The 17950-nt window shown below is 37.0% G+C and overlaps 1 protein-coding gene across 1 annotated transcript in view; it reads right to left on the bottom strand.

Moving 5' to 3' along the window:
* The window catches only part of OTOG (otogelin), a 109486-nt gene that overhangs the window by 53496 nt on the left and 38040 nt on the right, over positions 1-17950 (bottom strand). Inside the window, exons 24-25 of the mRNA XM_035550201.1 lie at positions 5684-5791; positions 212-350 (exon numbers count right to left, since the gene is read on the bottom strand). Coding sequence (XP_035406094.1) covers positions 212-350; positions 5684-5791 — 247 coding nt within the window. The remainder of the gene's footprint in view (positions 1-211; positions 351-5683; positions 5792-17950) is intronic.

Below are 17950 nucleotides of genomic sequence, written 5' to 3'. Positions count from 1 at the left end.
AATGATATATATTGTTACATAGTTGAAATTAGCAGAAACCTCTGTACATTATTATTATGTTATGTATGACTTAAAGTCTAAGCAACAGCAAAGCTTAAATACATGTAGTACTCAGTATAATGTACAAACAGGACACAAGTACAAGGGTAGTTTTTAACAGGTAGTTTTTAAATCCAGTTTTACAAAGGCTTAAAAAAAAAAAAAGTCTCACCTTAACTAGATAAACCTTACAAGCTCCAACAAAGTCAAATGTAAGTCCATCAAACGTTCTGTAATGTCGATCACCATATGCAGTACACATGGAAGGGCAAGGATGGAAGGTGCATTGGAATGATCCATGCTGGCAAATGCTGCAAAATGTATGACCAACAGTGGTAATATCAGTCATAACCACAGACAAATGATTATACCTACTGCATTAAGAAGCAGAACTACTAAGGACATGTAAGTATGAGGACTATGGACAGAACCATTTTGAAACTTTAACTAGAAGCAGCATAAATAAATCAATTCCCTTTTTTTTATTTATCACGTATTGAACACACACAGCCTGTGTGTCTTCCTGTTAGACTTTATAGGTTCCAGAACATACACACATTGAGAGGGCATTTCTTCTGTCATAACGAGAAAAGAAAATGCCACCCAAGGTAACATCATTTATTCCTCAGTTACTCATACCAACAATGTGCTACAAGGATAAAGCTATCTCTATCACCTTCTCACAGTACATTTGTTTCTATACTAGCTGATTCTTAAATCCAACAAGCAATGTGTCCTACTACTACCATCCTTATTCACTCTATGATTGAATGGGAATTTTGCATAAGTAAAGAACAAAGAAAAAAAAAAACAGTAGTACTCTCCTGTTAGGTTCCTTGTAAGAACTTTTTTGTTTGTTTGTTTTGTTTTGTTTGTTTTGTTTTCCTGATACATTGGTATTGTCACATCTTAGCCTAAGAATAGCTCAGTCAGGTTCTGCCTATGGCTACCTTAAGCATTAAAATGCTTTCACCACACATACAGTAAGTGACTTTTAGGACCTTTCTGAATTACTTTTGCTTTGTAACTACCTAACAGCAAGGCTTTGCAGCACTGAGTACTGTGTCTCCCTGTGCATCAACCCATTGGCACCTGATTAACATTTCCAGAAATGTCATATTTATAAATAATGGATAAAATTTCATTTCCAGTTTCCACAAGTAATTTTTTAAAATGTTATTTTTTTTTAAATCACTTGTACACTTAAAAAAAAGTTCCTTGATAAAGGCAGCAAAGTTGGGACCCTGGTAACTTTATTACAGCTATAACAAGATGTATGTTATAAATATGGGTTAAACTAAATAGAGAACATGACATAATTTCAGCACATACGTAAGTTTATTTTCAAAATATTAAATGATGAATTACCTGATTAAATGAATGTTTCATATTTTACAACTAACGTATGAACCTGACTTACGGAAATAATTGATAAATCACTGATGTTTGACATCTCATACTAAAGCACCAATAAAATATTAAGTTTCATATAAGTATAACTTTTCCTTTTCTACTCATATTGCTATGAGATGTGACAGGTTTAGAACACTGTTGTTTGTATAAAGACACCAACAATCAAGCAAATAAAGGTAGCTGCAGTTACCAGCAGCACCATGCTTCCTTCTGCTCCTTTACTACATAACTTGTACCGACCTGAAGTCATTTTCCAGGTTTTCCAACACTCCACTCGGAAGCAAGCTTATATTTCGTATAACTATCTATATACCTACATGAAGCACTTGGTTAGATTAAGTTAAAAGTACATGTTAAAAGTGTTTGCCATAACAAAGCACAAGTAGAGTGCAGTGGGACTCACCCAGCTAAGTCCAGTCATTTTAAAGCACTGCCTAAGGCAGGCACCCAAGCTGATGGAGAGAGAAAGGCGAATGAAGGAAAGTACACATGGATGGAAAGAGTAACTGCGGCTTCTCATGCTCTCTGTGAGACATTTGGTTTCAGTTATACTCTGGTGAAGAAACATTTCTTAACATGTAAAGAGTAGGAAACTCCTTTGCAAGTATTCTCTTTCAGGAAACCTAATATATTTACAGTCCTAAGGAAGAGCTTAAGAGATATACTAGGTCTTCAATGTCCTCTGCTCCAGTCTTTTTGCATATTAAGTAAACTAACATTTCATTATCAGAACCTAGAGAGTCCTATTTGGAAAAGCAGAGCTACTAGCTGCTTTCAGACTTTGACTAGCCTTTTTTAATATGTATTTTTGTGAAGTATTTGTTTAAGAACACAGAAAGCCCAATTGAGCAGCCCATAGAGACTAAACCAGCACAGCTACCTGCACCATCCATCTCACCTGGCACAACACAGCACCCAAATGCTACTCTGGTATGTTCAGTTAGTACCACAACCATTTCTGTTTAATCTCAGAATCATAGAATGACAGGTTGGAAGTGATCTTCAAGGTCATTTATAGTTTTAACACCATCTTCCACTGGACCAAGTTTCTGAAAGCCCCATCCAACCTGGTCTTGAACACCTCCAGGGATGCGGCATCTACAGCTTCTCTGGGCTGCCTAAGCCAGTGCCTCACCACCCTCTGAGTGAAAAATTTCTTCCTTATATCTAATCTAAACACACCCTCTTTTTTGCTTAAAGCCATTATCCCTTGTCCTATCCCTGCACTTCCTGATAAAGAGTCTCTCTCCATCTTTCTTGTCCCCTTTAGGTACTAGAAGGCCAATATAAGGTCTCCCCAGTGCCTTCTCTTCTCCAGGCTGAACTCTCTCAGCCCATCTTCACAGGAGGGGTGCTCCAGCCCTCTGATCACCCTGTTGGACCTCCTCTGGACTCACTCCAACAGGTCCATGTCTTTATTATTTTGAGGGCCCCAGAGCTGAACGCAGTACTCAACATGAGGTCTCACAAGCGACAAGTAGAGGGTGATGATCACCTCCCTTGGCCTGCTGGCCACACTTCTTTTGATGCAGCCCAGGGTACGTACAGTTGGCATTCTGGGCTGCAAGAACACATTTCTAGAACACATCAAGTCATTGACTGCAATTCTTGGAGTGCAACCATCCAGCCTATTCTTTATCCGCCACGTGGTCCACCTGTCAAATCCCTGTCTCTCCAATTTAGAGACAAGGATGTCATATGGGAAAGGATGTCATTTGGGAAAGCAGCAAAAGCTTTGCACAAGTCCACGTAGATGACATCAGTTGCTCTTCCCTTACACACCAGTGCTGTAGCCCCATCATAGAAAGCCAACAAAAATGTCCAGCACAATTTGCCCTTAATAAAGTCATGTTGGCTGTCACCAATCTCTTTGTTTTCCATGTCCCTTAGCAGAGTTTCCAGGGGGATCTGTTCCATGATCTTGCCAGGCACAGAGGTCAGACTGACTGGCCTGTAGTTTCCCAGGTCTTCCTTTTTTGCCTTTCTAAAAAGGGGATTTTTATGTCCCCTTTTGTAGACAGTGGTAACTTCACTACACTGCCAAAACTTCTCAAGTATGATGGTTAGTAGCTTAGCAACTTCGTCCTCCATTTCCCTCAGGACCCTTGGATACATCTCATCAGGTCCCATGGACTTATGCATCTTCAGGTTCCTTAGATGGTCTCAAACTTGATAAGCTTGATAACTTGATAAGATGTTTAATCTAGCTGGTATATGTTCTGGCTGTAGCACTGAAAACCAAATTAGTCCACCTCAAAAAATGGCAAATACAGAACTGCAGTTCAGCCATACCCCTGTGATAGATTTGAAAGTCCCTGGGATTCCACTGGTACTTTTTCAATTTAAGAAATTACTTAATTTGCCATTTTACTGTTGGACAAGTCATATTAATAGTTATGTTGCTCATACTAAATGAGATATGAATGATAATTAACACCAGCATACACTATTTCCGTGCACTAAATAACATTATTGTCATTGTAATTGTTATGACTGTTTAAATGGTCTTGCTGAGTGTTCTCATGCTTTGCACAAGCAAAAATGCACCTTTCCTTTGACATATCAAATATACTCAAGCATACATACACAGCAGTCTCAAAGACCTTCTGCACTTTGTATCAAATGTGTCACTTCTGTAGAAAGCAGAGCTGGTTGCAGACTGCCTGTCAGTGGACAAATGATTGCCAAAAAGTCATTATCACTTCACATGTCTTTGCTTCTTGGATGTGGAAGACTTGAAAACCCATGAGGTTTATACAGGAATTAATGGGCCTGGCCTCAGAAAAAAAGACAGAAGGCTTAATATCCAGTCTTTCCACCTGCACTGCTGCTGCCTTTGGTGAAGTCTCATACAGGTTAAATGGAATATAATAGTTCTTTCTGATGCAAGCAATCACACCAGGTCCAGTTGGAGAGGCCTTTGGAAATAAGGGGGTGAATAACCCGGGTCGCTTTACCTGCCTGCCCAGTGGAGATGGCTTGTAAGTCGTTTCACCAGTCGACCAAAGGACTACAAATATCTTCTAGAGCAGATACTGAGGACCTGACGAGAGGCAGAGGTAGGCAGTCAGCACAAGGCTGGAGGGGGCAACGATATCCAGACAAGGCAGTGTCTAGTGCTGACTGGACAAGCCTTCACTGTGCGAAGCTATAGAGAGCTGCACAGGCCAGGAGCAATAGTTTACCAGGTGAGACCAGTTATATGTTCCTGGTAAGCTAATAAAAGGGGACAAAAGGAAGGAACTGCTCTGCTGATAAGCTGAAGGCTACAGCACTACTACAGGATCTTGATACTTGACAGTATAGTTGATTTTTCTGAGGCTCTGAACAAACACTTAGTGCCAGGTTGAAGCATTCGACAGTAGACAAAGAAAACAGGTGGCTCCATCAGGAAACAAGTTTGTATCGGGATCATGCAGATGTGGTATGTTTTCACATCTTAGCTTTAGTGAAGCTTATTGAAATGTTGTACCGTGTTCTACTGAGAGCACTCAAGGAAACTGCAGAGTAACATAGCTACAGAGAATGAGCTGTATTTACGACACTGGACAGTGAAAGGAACAGGTCTCTGCATATCACTGAGTGGTCCTATCAACCAAAGTCTAGTGGAACACTTCCTCTAAATGCCAATTCATTCATCAGTTATCTTACCCACACGCAAAGCCAAACAATTTATGTTACTATGCTCAGAAAATGGTATTGCTCAATACTGTCCTGAATTCATCATTGTAGCAGTCTACAGGCTTATATTTTGGGCTCTTAGAATGCTTAGATTCTATGATAAATGTTAAAATGCAGAAGAAGGAAGTTTTGATTTAACAAATGTCACACGGGTGTAATATTTGAAGAATTTTTCCTGTACTCTAGGAACACTGGACAAGGAATATTCATTTAGATTATCTTGACAGAATGACAATCAAAACAGTGATTTTTCTAAATCACGCTTTTTCCAAATGGAAAATTTCCAATTTTTTTTTCTTTTACAAATTTCCATTCCCAAACAACATATTGCTTTTTTTTTTTTTAATGTAAAAGTTTCCTGAAACAACAAACCCTAAAAAAAGACATTTTAATAGTTCTTTGAATGAGCATAAATACCAAATTAGGGTGGGTCATTTATTAGAATCTAGTGTGAAATGATTACAAAACATGAAGATAAAAAATAGAGCAATAATCAAGTCAGAGCTAAACAACTAAAATGAAATAAACACATAAATAAATCTGTACTTACCATGTATGACAGGAAGAAATCACTTTGTCACCTGGAAAGTATTCCTTTCCTTTCCATGAACATGGACATTCATCTGCTTCCAAGCACACATCCCCATGCTTAACAAGACTAATAAATAATAATTAAAAAAAGATATACATTCAATAGACGTAAACCTGATATCTACATGCAACAGTATTTTCCTAAACTTTACAATAATTTTACAATTATAATTGAGAAATAAGCCATTTAAAATCTGATATTGAAAAGGCACACTTTTATTAATATTTATGTATGTGTAATTTGGTAATTTTCTTTCACAGGTATCTGCATATTGTATCTTTAGTAATTACTAGCACTTGGGACATCCAACCCTCCAACCAGCAATCTCACTAAGCTTTTCCAGATCTCCTCCAAACTTTTCCAGATTTCTTTTAACTTAGTCTATTAAGGGTTCAAGGGCAGGTTGGATAGGACCTTGAGCAACCTGACATAGTTGAAGGTGTCCCTGCCCATGGCAGGGGCCTTGGAACTAAATGAACTTTAAAGGTCCCTTCCAACTCAAACTATTCCATGCTTCTATGGTTTTAACTGAAGCAGAGTTTCCAAGAGATGGAAGAGTCATCACAGGCTTTGCTCTAGTGGTAGACGCCCAACAAAAATCAGTAAGTTATTTATTCTAAGAATCTTTGTTAATTAAATGCATATTAATTAATTAAATGCATGTTTCTTATTCCTTACTAGAACTAGAGAGCTTTCATTTGCTGCATAGTTTTCCTGTATCCATTGTTAACCTCTTGCTTTGTGAATAATCTAATAACTAACAAAAGAGCTATCCCAGATGCATGAAATGAATTAAGTATATATTACTGTATGAATGGCACCTTACCTTCAAGCAAGAAATCATGAATATACTTAGCTTTATTAACACAAATATCCCCACAGACTTCAAGGGAAATTTTCATGATAACACAGAGAACCATATGCATAGCTTTTTGCAGTTCAAGACAAAAAATTTGCAGTTCAAGCTATACATCTGTGTTCATAATTACATCTCAGACACACAGACACAGACACAGATTTCTAGGTTGGAAGAGACCTCAAGATCATCGAGTCCAACCTCCGACCTAACACTAAGTACTCCACTAAACCATATCGCCAAGCTCTACATCTAAACGTCTTTAAAGACCTCCAGGGATGGTGACTCCACCACCTCCCTGGGCAGCCCGTTCCAATGCTTAATAACCCTTTCGGTAAAGAAGTACTTCCTGACATCCAACCTAAAACTCCCCTGTCGCAACTTTCGCCCATTCCCCCTCGTCCTGTCACCAGGCACGTGGGAGAACAGACCAACCCCCACCTCTCTACAGCCTCCTTTAAGGTAACTGTAGAGAGCGATAAGGTCGCAAGGTATCTCCTAAGGTACCAGATAAAAGCTGAAATTAAAAAAAATAATGTGGAAAACAATTCCATTAGCAGAGAAAGAATAGAGGAATTCTTGTCCAGCAAGACAACATAAAGCGACTAGTCTAAATTCTAAAGTAATATATTTTTTGCTTTTAATGATACCCAGAGAAATTGAAATATCAGAGTTTGATAAAACACAGATCTCATACAGATTCTACAAATAAATCTCAGGAAATATGCCAGAAATACTGAATGTTTTTATTTAAAAAGCTTTTTTTTTTTTTTTTCACTGAGCCTAACAACACAGTTGTACTTCTTCCAAAGCTTGATTCATTTCTCTAAAATATTTTAATGCTATTTGTTAGGCAAGCAGATATCAGGATCAGGTGCAATAACTGACAGAACACTTTTGATGACAAATTTATCTGCCAAACGAAAACTGTGACTTTTACGAATGCGAACTCTTAAAAGCTTACAACAGTGACTTCAACTTCTGTAGCTCCAACTTATTTTGTGTTCTGTATCTGTTCCTACACAGGATCCTGTTTGATACAACATAAAAAGCTGGAGTAAGTTGCTATATACCATGCTAATTACATAGTAAAAGGATTTCTTAAAGGTGACATACAATCTAAAATTATCCTTGCTTTTAAATGACAAGTTTTGAAATGTATTTCTATTGGAAAATAAACAATCTCTTAAAGTGTTGCTATTAGGTTGATAATCTTTTTTTCTTTTTCAAGCTAAATTCGTTTGGAATTACAGTACCTCTCAGGAATAATATAAATTCTATGCAAGGTCTCCTGTGCTCCTACAGTTTTCTGAAGAAAACAAATTAGACCTCTCTGACACTTAGCACTGCAATTTTGGCAAGACACTGCACCGAGGACAACAGATCACAGGTGCAAGGCAAATCTTTGACAACCAGAGCAATGATGCTGTTTTGTTTCCATGGTATCCAAAAGGAAAGATCTAAAATTGCATTCAACACAGAACTTTTTATTTACTCATATTAATGAATTTCTGTTTTGTGAGCTATGATTTAGATGCTTCTTCAGTGTTTTATTTATATCTGATGGAAACTTACAATTCCATAGCTCTTCTTAATGGGAACAGACAAACATAATCAAGAAAATAAAACTACATTAAACTTAAAAACATCCTCCCAGATATGTGAAGTGTTTCTTGTAATCCATGCTTATTTCAACTATTGTGCCACTTGAAGACAATCAACTGGGAGACTGAAATTCCCACCAGTTTAAAGGTCAGAACTGAAGAGAGCACATTCAGACACAAAGAGCATCATACTGACAAGGTAACATTAAATACAGTTTCTTCTTCTGGGTGGTTAAAACAGGTGATAACAGCTTTCTCTCTTGTGAAGCCAATCAAGTGGATAGATTTCAGTGATCTAAGAATTCACCACAATTAAATGGCAGGCCTCAGATTGCTCTACTTTGAAGTATCAGACATTTTTCTTGACACACTTACTGTCCAGCCTGCAGTGAACTGCAAAGATACAAGGACAGCTATCGTATTGCACCATCCTTAGCCAATATTCAGTTTCATTACTATTTCATTATTGTCTGTAGTTTTGTTCATCCACATACACACAAATATTTAAATACTCTCAGTAAAGGCATCATTAGAAGCAACGCGTCTCCTGGGGATGAGCAAAAATCTCTTTGCTTCTGCAAGGCCCATAGATTTGGGCCAGAATTGTAAAAAAAAAAAAAAGAAAAAAAAAAAAAAAAGAACTCTTCAACAGCCTCTGCCAGAGCAGTTTTTAACAGGTTGTGCATCATGCAGCTCTTTACCCTAGGGCAATAGCCCACTGCCAACTGATTTATGCAGCCACGAACACTTTTGCCCCACCAAAAAATCTGCTCTCTGAGTGTTCCACAAATCATCCTACAAAGGTCAGTAATACTATACAGGGTAAAAAGAATGAAATAAGCAGCAGGACATTTCTAATACCAGAAAGCCACCCCCACACGACTTCCCTAACAAGAAAACTTGATAAACAAACAATGACAACAACAAAAGCAGGTGCTGGGTGCTTTCTTAATTGTTTGGGGAGGTATTTAAAGTATACAAATTCTTATATTTTATTTTTAAATAAAGAAATATTGAGTAACTTCACCAAGCACCAGACATTTTGCAGAATGCTTAAGCGTTTTTATCATACCCCTGCTGTACCTTTCTGAGTTACCCAACTCATTTTGGTGCTTCAGTTAAGATGGTCAGGCACCTGCACTTCTGCAGTTTCATCCTGTGCTGGTAGGACCCCTGCATGCAGCTTCACCACCAGCATCATACTGGTGCTAAGCAGAGGGGGCCATAAAAAGAAATTCAAAGAAACAGAAGTAACAGCTTAAAGACAGAAGGTAGGTGAGAGCAAGAACATGAGAGAGAAGTCGAATGATCAAGATTCATCTAGACTCCTGTATTCTGCAACCTCTTTTGCAGAACCTCCCCCCCCTCCCCTTCAGCTCTTTCTAGAGGCTTCTGAATATTTGGCTCATTCAGTTGCCTGTGTCTACTCTGAAAAATCCTCAAGCAAAACGTAGCTCCTGCCTCCATTTGCCTTCTACTGATAACTGTGGATAGAGGAGGGCAAAATTACCTCACAAGTCACCACTGTAATACTCTCAGAACCATAAAAATTGGGTACTGCTTTTGGAAAGAATGCTGTAACTTCAGAGCATGGCAAGAAAGGGATTTGGTGTCAACATGTCTCATTCTAACTAGAAAAATATTACAGGCATTAAGCAGGGTGACTGAAAGAATGAGGGCAGCAACACTTCTATTGGCACTGATTTTTCTTTTTTTAAGCTTGAGTTGTGGAGAAAGAATACAAGAAGAGGGCAGAAAGTGAAGACCATCAGAGAAAACAGACGGTTCAAAGCAGGCATCTCCCCTGCCCCGCTCACAGTTTCTGCAGCGTGATAAGGTGGGACTCATCTCAGAGAGCACCGCAGGAGAAAGCAGTTATACACTTTCTTTTTCAAGTAAAGCATATCCCAAGCAAAGACAAATATATTGTCCCAGTATATTTCACAGGTAAGTCAGCCGTGGACTGTGATGGTATTGTTGTGATGTCTGATACCTTTCTACATCATTTCAGCTGTACCTCATCTCTACTAACATCACTTCAGGGCTATGTCCCAATTTTTTTCCAAGTATCTGGAAAACTATAGGTGTAATTCAGTGCTAAATATCATGTAAGACAGGACTCAGGTGAAAGGTGAGATTTTTTATATACATATATATGTGTGTATATATATATATATATATATATATATATATATGGGAATGACTAAACTGATAATATTAGCTGTCCTTGATCTGCCATCACTGGCTGAAGCTTCTTTAGACACACATTGCTTCTGATAAGAAGTAAACTCTTCTACAGGATGAAGGTTTTATTTATTTTTTAAATATATAGTTTTTGAGCATAAATCTGTATTTGAAGATATGTGTCAAAGTATATTCCTGGTTTCTGAGTTCTTAATCTGTAGCAAAAAACATGCTAAGTTAAGTGCCAGAAGACTAACAGTTTTACAGCTGAAGCAGTTTTCAACATGGAAGAGCTGGTGGCTCAGTGGATTTACCTATCTTCCCAGTAAGTACTGGCATCAGTTTTTTAAGAGTCAGATCAAGTACCTCCCTGAATGGTACTGGAAATTAAAAATGAAGCAAAACAAAAAGACAAAGATAGCTTTACTGATTCATGATCTTCTCTTCCTCTCAATGAAACAAATAAGAACAGAAATACTCCACTATTATTTTAATGGTATTTTACTATGCAGTTTTTCTGATATAATGAACAAGTTGAAATAGATAATGCATTTTGGGTAACAAAAGGAATTCAGAAACTTCGAGTGTAACAGAAATCTTCCTTTCAAAGCAGGTGACAAAGTTCAATGAGTGCCTGCTTAAATACATGTGAAAAAAACAAAGGCTATATGAAAAGGTACTCAAGAATCTGAATGATACCAGTAAAGAAATTCTACTGTCAAGCAATTAAAAGTACAGTGAGAAAAAAAATACTTGTTGGCAGCTAATGAACTAGAAAGTGGCAGGACCAAGAGGGTTTTGGAAACATTGCAAGAGGAAATATGGCACAATGAAATACATTAAGGAAAGCAGCAAGTCTGTCTAACAGAACAGAATAGAAAAAGAACTGGGTTTGCTTGTTATGGCACTGCAACATAGGTACATATACCCTTTGGAAGTGTATTCTGACCCAATACATTTAGCATGCTGCAATTCTATGGCCACCAGAAATACAAATCAGCATGAAAAACAATATGGATAAGCATCAGTTTCTGAAGCACCCAAACACAGGAATGTTGATGCAGTCTTTGCAATTGTATTTTCATGAGCAAATAGCAGAGTGCAAAGCCATGACGGTATCCCCACAGGGGTAATCCCTTTATCCTGAAAAACATTAAGTCTTCCTGAGAGATTTCTCTAAAACTCTGCTGAAACCATAAAAAGGAAAAGATTAAAAACATTTCTCACGATGGCACTGCCATCCAGAAGAGAAGGATGAGCAGGACACTCCTTTTTTCATGTTAAGAATAATAAATTGTGAACTTTACTTCTTAAAGTAAGAACCAGTAAGCCTTTTGAAAAAGACTGTGACACATCCCAAAATGAAACGACTTTGAAATCAGGTAAGAAGACATTTTAAAACAAAAAATGGATGCAACAATTTCTTCTAATAAAAGTTAGTTTTCTTACTACCTAGTTCTTACTACCTAGTTCAGTTTGTATTTGAACCTGAATTGCATTCTTCCCTCATTGTTACGTTGGTTTGTCTACAGATGTTTATAAGATGACAAAATTCACTGTTTTCTTTCTGCAAATAAGAAAATGATGATTGTTCTTTTAGAAGAAAACCTTTTGAGAATGTGTTTAAGCTCCTTACGTATTATTCGATACAGCACACCACCTCAGAAATACAGTGACAATTCAGACATTTTGGAAGAAAAATAATACGTCACAGTATCCCTTCCTCAATTACAAAACCTCATTACAACTACAGGACATTAAAGCTTTCAGTTTACTATCTTCTCATAGCTTTGTTTCATGGGAGCAACAACTGATGGAAAAAGAAACAGACCTATTAATTCCCATCAAGTTAAAATAGCCGAAGTGTAATACTGTCTGTGATATGTGAATGACCATAACTCAGTGTGCCAACACTGGTGTGATTGGAATTTAGGAGGGGAAAAAAAAAAAGGAAAAAAAACATATAATTTGGCACCAAAACAATGAAAATACAAGCCAACTTCTATTTTTTGATGTGCTAACCACAAATCAAGTCTATAGAGATCCATGGTTGTAAACTTGGTGAAAGGAGAACTCAGGGTTTTGTTTCTTCTTTTTTTTTTTTTTTAATATGGAAAAAACCACCTCTCCACACACATCCTGCTTAAAATATGGCTCACACATTTGTAGATACTTAAACCATAAGGAGTAGTAAAAATACTGATGCTGTCTTATTTTGAGATTCAAAATAAATACATAGACCATGAAAATAAATATACATACATCCAAACATGGAGCACATTACTTCAAAATAGGATATGTGTGCCTTTCACTCATAAAATTATGATCCCCAAATCAGTCTCCAGGTTCTTTTACAATTATGTTGCTTTCTTTTTATATACAGTCTGATGAGACTCTTCATGAACACAGACTTCAGCACTGGATGTTGCCAAGGTATGAGAAGTTAAGATGTGACCATATCTGTACCTACTAATAACCCTACTGCTACTGGCAGCCACTTAAGAATTAATTTCTAATTCTCTAACATTAATGACACTGGAAAAAATAAATGTTTTTTAAAAAGGAAGAAAAGGAAGGAGATTGTTACTGAAACAAGAAAGCGACAGCTAATTAACCATGAGTAGGAAGAGAATCATACAATGGTTTTGGTTGGAAGGGACCTTAAAGAACATCTAGTTCCAAAACCCTGCCATGGGCAGGGATACCACCCACCAGACCAGGCTGTCCAAAGCCCCATCCAGCCTGGCCTTAAACGCTGCCAGGCATGGGGCATCCACAGCTTCTATGTACAACCTATACCAGTGCCTCATCACCCTCTGAGTGAAGAATTTCTTCCTCATATCTAATGTAAACCTACCCTCTTTTTGTTTAAAGCCATTATCCCTTTTCCCATCACTGCACTCCCTGATAAAGAGACAAGAATGTTGTGTGGGACATTATCAAATGCTTTGCACAAGTCCAGGTAGATGATACCAGTTGCTCTTCCCTTATCCACTACTTCTGTAACCCCATCATAGAAAGCCATCAAATATGTCCAGCACAATTTGCCCTTAGTAAAGCCGTGTTGGCTGTCACCAATCACTTCTTTGTTTTCCGTGTCCCTTAGCATAGTTTCCAGGGGGACCTGCTCCATCTTGCCAGGCACAGAGGTGAGACTGACTGGCCTATAGTTCCTTGGATCTTTCTTTTTTCCCTTTCTAAAAATGGGGCTTATGTGTCCCCTTTTGTAGTCAGTGGGAACTTCACTAGACTCTCAAAACTTCTCAAATATGATAGATAGTTGCTTAGCAACCATCCTCCAGTTGCTTGAGGACCCTCAGGGGTCTCATGAGGTCCCACGGACTTCTGCACCTTCAGATTGCACAGATGGTCTTAAACCTGATCTTCTCCCACAGGGGGCAGTTCTCCATTCTCCCAGTCCTCGCCTTCACCTTCTGTGACTTAAGTGGTGAAGTATGGTTATAGATTATAGTTAAAAGAAAGTGAAATTAATCCTGACCAAGATTTCAAAGAAGTTTAAAAATACTGAAAAGTTAGTAGAGACTCCTCTGTTCAGATGAATTGCATGGCAGTTGGTTTGATTAACACAGATTATAGAGGGGACAAAACCATGAAAGACCCATGAAAGGGAAAGATGTGGAAGATCTAATAGGTAACTAAAACCATGGAGTAGGAACAGAAGTAGTAAAAATAATTACTCTGCATTTGGTGCTGTGTGTATTGCTAGCCATTGACAAAACCCTCGGAATGTGTAGTGGAGGGTCTCCTCATCTCCATAGTAAAATTGATTCAATGAATATTTATGGAAAACATTATTAAATATTTCAGTTCATGGGAATACAGATAGGTAACCCTCAGAAATAAACAGTAATGTATATTATTAAACAACTTAGTTGAATCAGCCCAAATAAAAATATCTGTCTTCAAAAAGAAGTCTTTTTCTTCTGGTGGCTTTTCAATAATGAGATGCTTGATAATGAATGGATAACAAAAACATACAGCACGTGTAGTTCTAATGTTCAGTTTTCTTCTTCTGGGATGGAGATTTAAAAGGATGAATTTAAGAAGCCCAGTTATATACTAAAAAAATAAAAGCTCACAGGAAGTAAGAAAATTCCCTTTACAGAAAAATCTGTGAATACCAACTCTTGTAATTTTTTCTTCTTTTTTTAAATATGCGTAATCAGTTTTAACCCCAAAGTGCTATTACAACATGGTGTACATAAAATAAATCCCTCAGGAAAAAAAAAAGATAAAAAATAGAATACCATAGGTATCAGATGTCACTGGTTAAATTCAAGGTGTGCAGCCTAACTAGACTGAACCAATATTGTTTAATGTTTAAAATATCTTGACAAATCCACTGCTCTGTGACGAGGTAAAGCCATTCATATTACTCCATGTTACAAGTTCTGTAATTTCTAATATTTTTTTATACAACAAATAATAATAATAAAATAGACTCCTATAGTTGTTCAGAAGTGCTCTCTAAGAGGTGTGTAAAATGGCTTTTTAAAAGATATAGAATCTCTTCTTCCATAAATTGTCTTTCTTCCATTACATCTAGTATAGCCTGCATGTTTGTTATCATGAATCATGAGACAGATAAACCTGTAATATTGTCACATTCAATCTCTGACCAATTAAAAAATATTTCAGAAGTGTTATAAGGTAATCCTTAACATGCAACAAAACCTGTCTTAGGTTTTCAGTTCTTTGTCATTTCTTTGTGGCTCTTGGGACAATTCACAGGGAACATCTGTAAATCTATGCCAGGGATTCTCAGCATTACAGTATTGAGATTGGTTGGCTCTGGCAGACCCAAGAATTATATGTATCCTTTACTACTGCTGGGTCACACAAGTAGCTTAGAAGCTGCTCAAAAATGTTGCTGAAGTAGGGTTTCATCACCCTTCTTAAATTTCTGTTCCCATCCATCTTCTAGGAACAGCTGCTTGGTAGGGAGAATGAAGAGAGGGTAGAAGAAAAATTATTTTTTGCTGCACTTGGGTCTTGCTTGCTAGACCCTTGCTTTTTGCCAGGGTTTCACAGACCACTATTGAAACAAGCAGTGAAACAGACACAGATAATCATGTATTAACATGGAAGAACACCAGATTTATAATCTATTCAGAGCAAATATACAGAGAGAAAGACTGCATGTACACAAAAACAGCATAGGGTGGATCCCTCCCTTTTACATGCAACTGATCAGTCATCTGTTACTGCTTTTGAACAGTAAGTTTTATTTACGTTAACAAAAGATGGAAAAAGGTCTACAAAGCATAAGCAGTGAAGATGGCAAGAGAACTGCACACTTCAGAATCCTGATAGATATTTACAATTTGCTTTATTTTAAGCACAAGATGAGACCATGAAACAAAAGTATATGTCCAAAAAGAAGTCAAAATAGTATTGTAAAAAATAAATACAGCTTCCCCAAAGTTGCATTCACCACATGCTATGTGGGAGGTGTACCTGAAAGGTAATACCCCTGCTTTGTACGGAAAACTGAGTAGGGAGAGAGGAAAAACTAAAAAAAGCAGATCAAATTTCCTTGTAGAGTTTTAGATGCGAGGCAAGTGTGTTTCAGAAAGAAAATAATTACATATGCAACATGACTGCAGCCTCTTTGATGCTGTGATATTGTTAATAAATCTCAGGACATGTAACCACATAAAACATTTACCTTTTTATGGTCTTTAGAACAGTACCACCAAAAATTCCAGTTAGCCTTTAACTATCAGTTTGAAGAGCTATATACAGTGCATATATAGTACAGTATTTGAAACTGTAGACTTTATAAGGTATAAAACAGCCAAATCCAACTCTTGATGCAGTCCCAGGTAAAATAATGTCAAGGAGGGAAAGGAGAAAACACAGTTAAGTTTTTTTTTCATTCACAATAAAAATTATTGTTATCAGCAACACTAAGAGCAGATTATAAACAGATTATAAGAAATAATGAATGAAAAGCTGGTGGTTTCAGAGTTCATTATTGGTCTGACTCAAGGACATGGAAAACTAATAGAAAAGGACAGGCACAAAACAGCATACGTTCAAGCTATGCTTTTTGATACGCATGCCAGTATGCAATGACACTACTGTTTTTTCCTCTTTGCAGACCAATTAAAGACTCTTGTCTTCATATCAGAAGAAGGATAAGTCATTTGAATCATAGCAACCCAGAAACAGAAAATGCAACTCCAAGGTTGAACTTACACAAACTGCGTTGTGAATAGAACATTACTTAGTTTTCTGGAATGCAGAAAAATATATATATGTATTATTTAAACCGAGAGGTGAGAAATAATGAGAAAACCACAAACTAAATGCTTATTTTAAAATGCACTGTAGCTCTAAAAATGTTAGCAAAGCAGAGTATAGTAATACTAGAATGTGTCTTTCATGAGATTTAATGTTCTATCTCAATTGCTTCTAAAACAGAAGAAAACTACATGATCATAATTTTTACATCGTAAGAACAGTAACTCAGGAATTATCTTCCATAAATTGAAGTATTTACAGCATAATTACTTGTGTCTGATTTATCCACTATTGATTAAAATAGGGTCATGTGAATGACACTCACAAAGATAACTGCTACTTTACACTATGATATGTTTATTTCGTATTTAATTTCTATTTCATACAAGTTCCACTAGAACATACTCTAAGCACAACAAATGAGTACTGTTGGAAGTATTCTGAAATATTTGAAAGAATATTTCAGACTCCAGACACTTGATAGACTAAAGATAAAAACACTGCCCTGTTGAAATCTTAACACCAAGTTCAGCAAAAACAGGACCTTTCTCCTTCTGTGGATGTATGTGTTAAGTATTTTTCAGGGTACCATGATACAATAATCACCTCACTACACTTCTGAAAAAAAGTGTAGCTTCCTTTAAATGTTTCTTAACTGTGATATATCCACTTTTCTGCACAATGTTTTTCATTAGTTTACCTAAATCAAATAAAGAATAAAACATGCTAAACTGACCCAACTACTGCTTAAGTCATGTTAGCTTACAGATAAATGAATGAGGCTAAACTGATACAAGACCTCAGAAAAGGAACAAAAGCATGAACAAAGGAATGAAACTAATGATTTCAGCTCATGAACTAATGTTAAGATCAAAGAAATTCCATGGCTATTTTTCTCTTGTAAAGTTGACAATGTCAGCTCAGTTTTGTATTTAACCAGTAAGAACCAGTTGCCTAGAAAGATAAGTAGAAACAGATACTTGGTCGTTTCTAATTCATCAGTACCAACTGGTATTTCTGGTCCAAATCCTAAGCTTGTGGTACCATTTCCTAGTTCTGCCCTAAGTGATGAGGATAAGGTCCTACACTCATACACCTACTCAGACTTACATTGGCAGAAGTCACAGTAAACTGTAAATACTGTAAATGTCTGCCTCAACTTAATTTCAAAATCTTAGCACTGCACCTTTTCACTATGGTACCATACTTTGAGTTGGACTGAATTACAGGTTCCACTTCATGTGAACAGTTTGAAATTTCATGGTTTTGAACGTTAAAATGAAATACAACAGCGTGCATAGCAATTTTTTAGCA

The sequence above is a fragment of the Cygnus atratus genome, chromosome 5 (genome assembly GCF_013377495.2).
Source record: "Cygnus atratus isolate AKBS03 ecotype Queensland, Australia chromosome 5, CAtr_DNAZoo_HiC_assembly, whole genome shotgun sequence".
Taxonomy (NCBI): Eukaryota; Metazoa; Chordata; class Aves; order Anseriformes; family Anatidae; genus Cygnus; species Cygnus atratus.
Note: the sequence above shows the minus strand (reverse complement) of the source record. Positions and strands in the feature narration are given on the sequence as shown.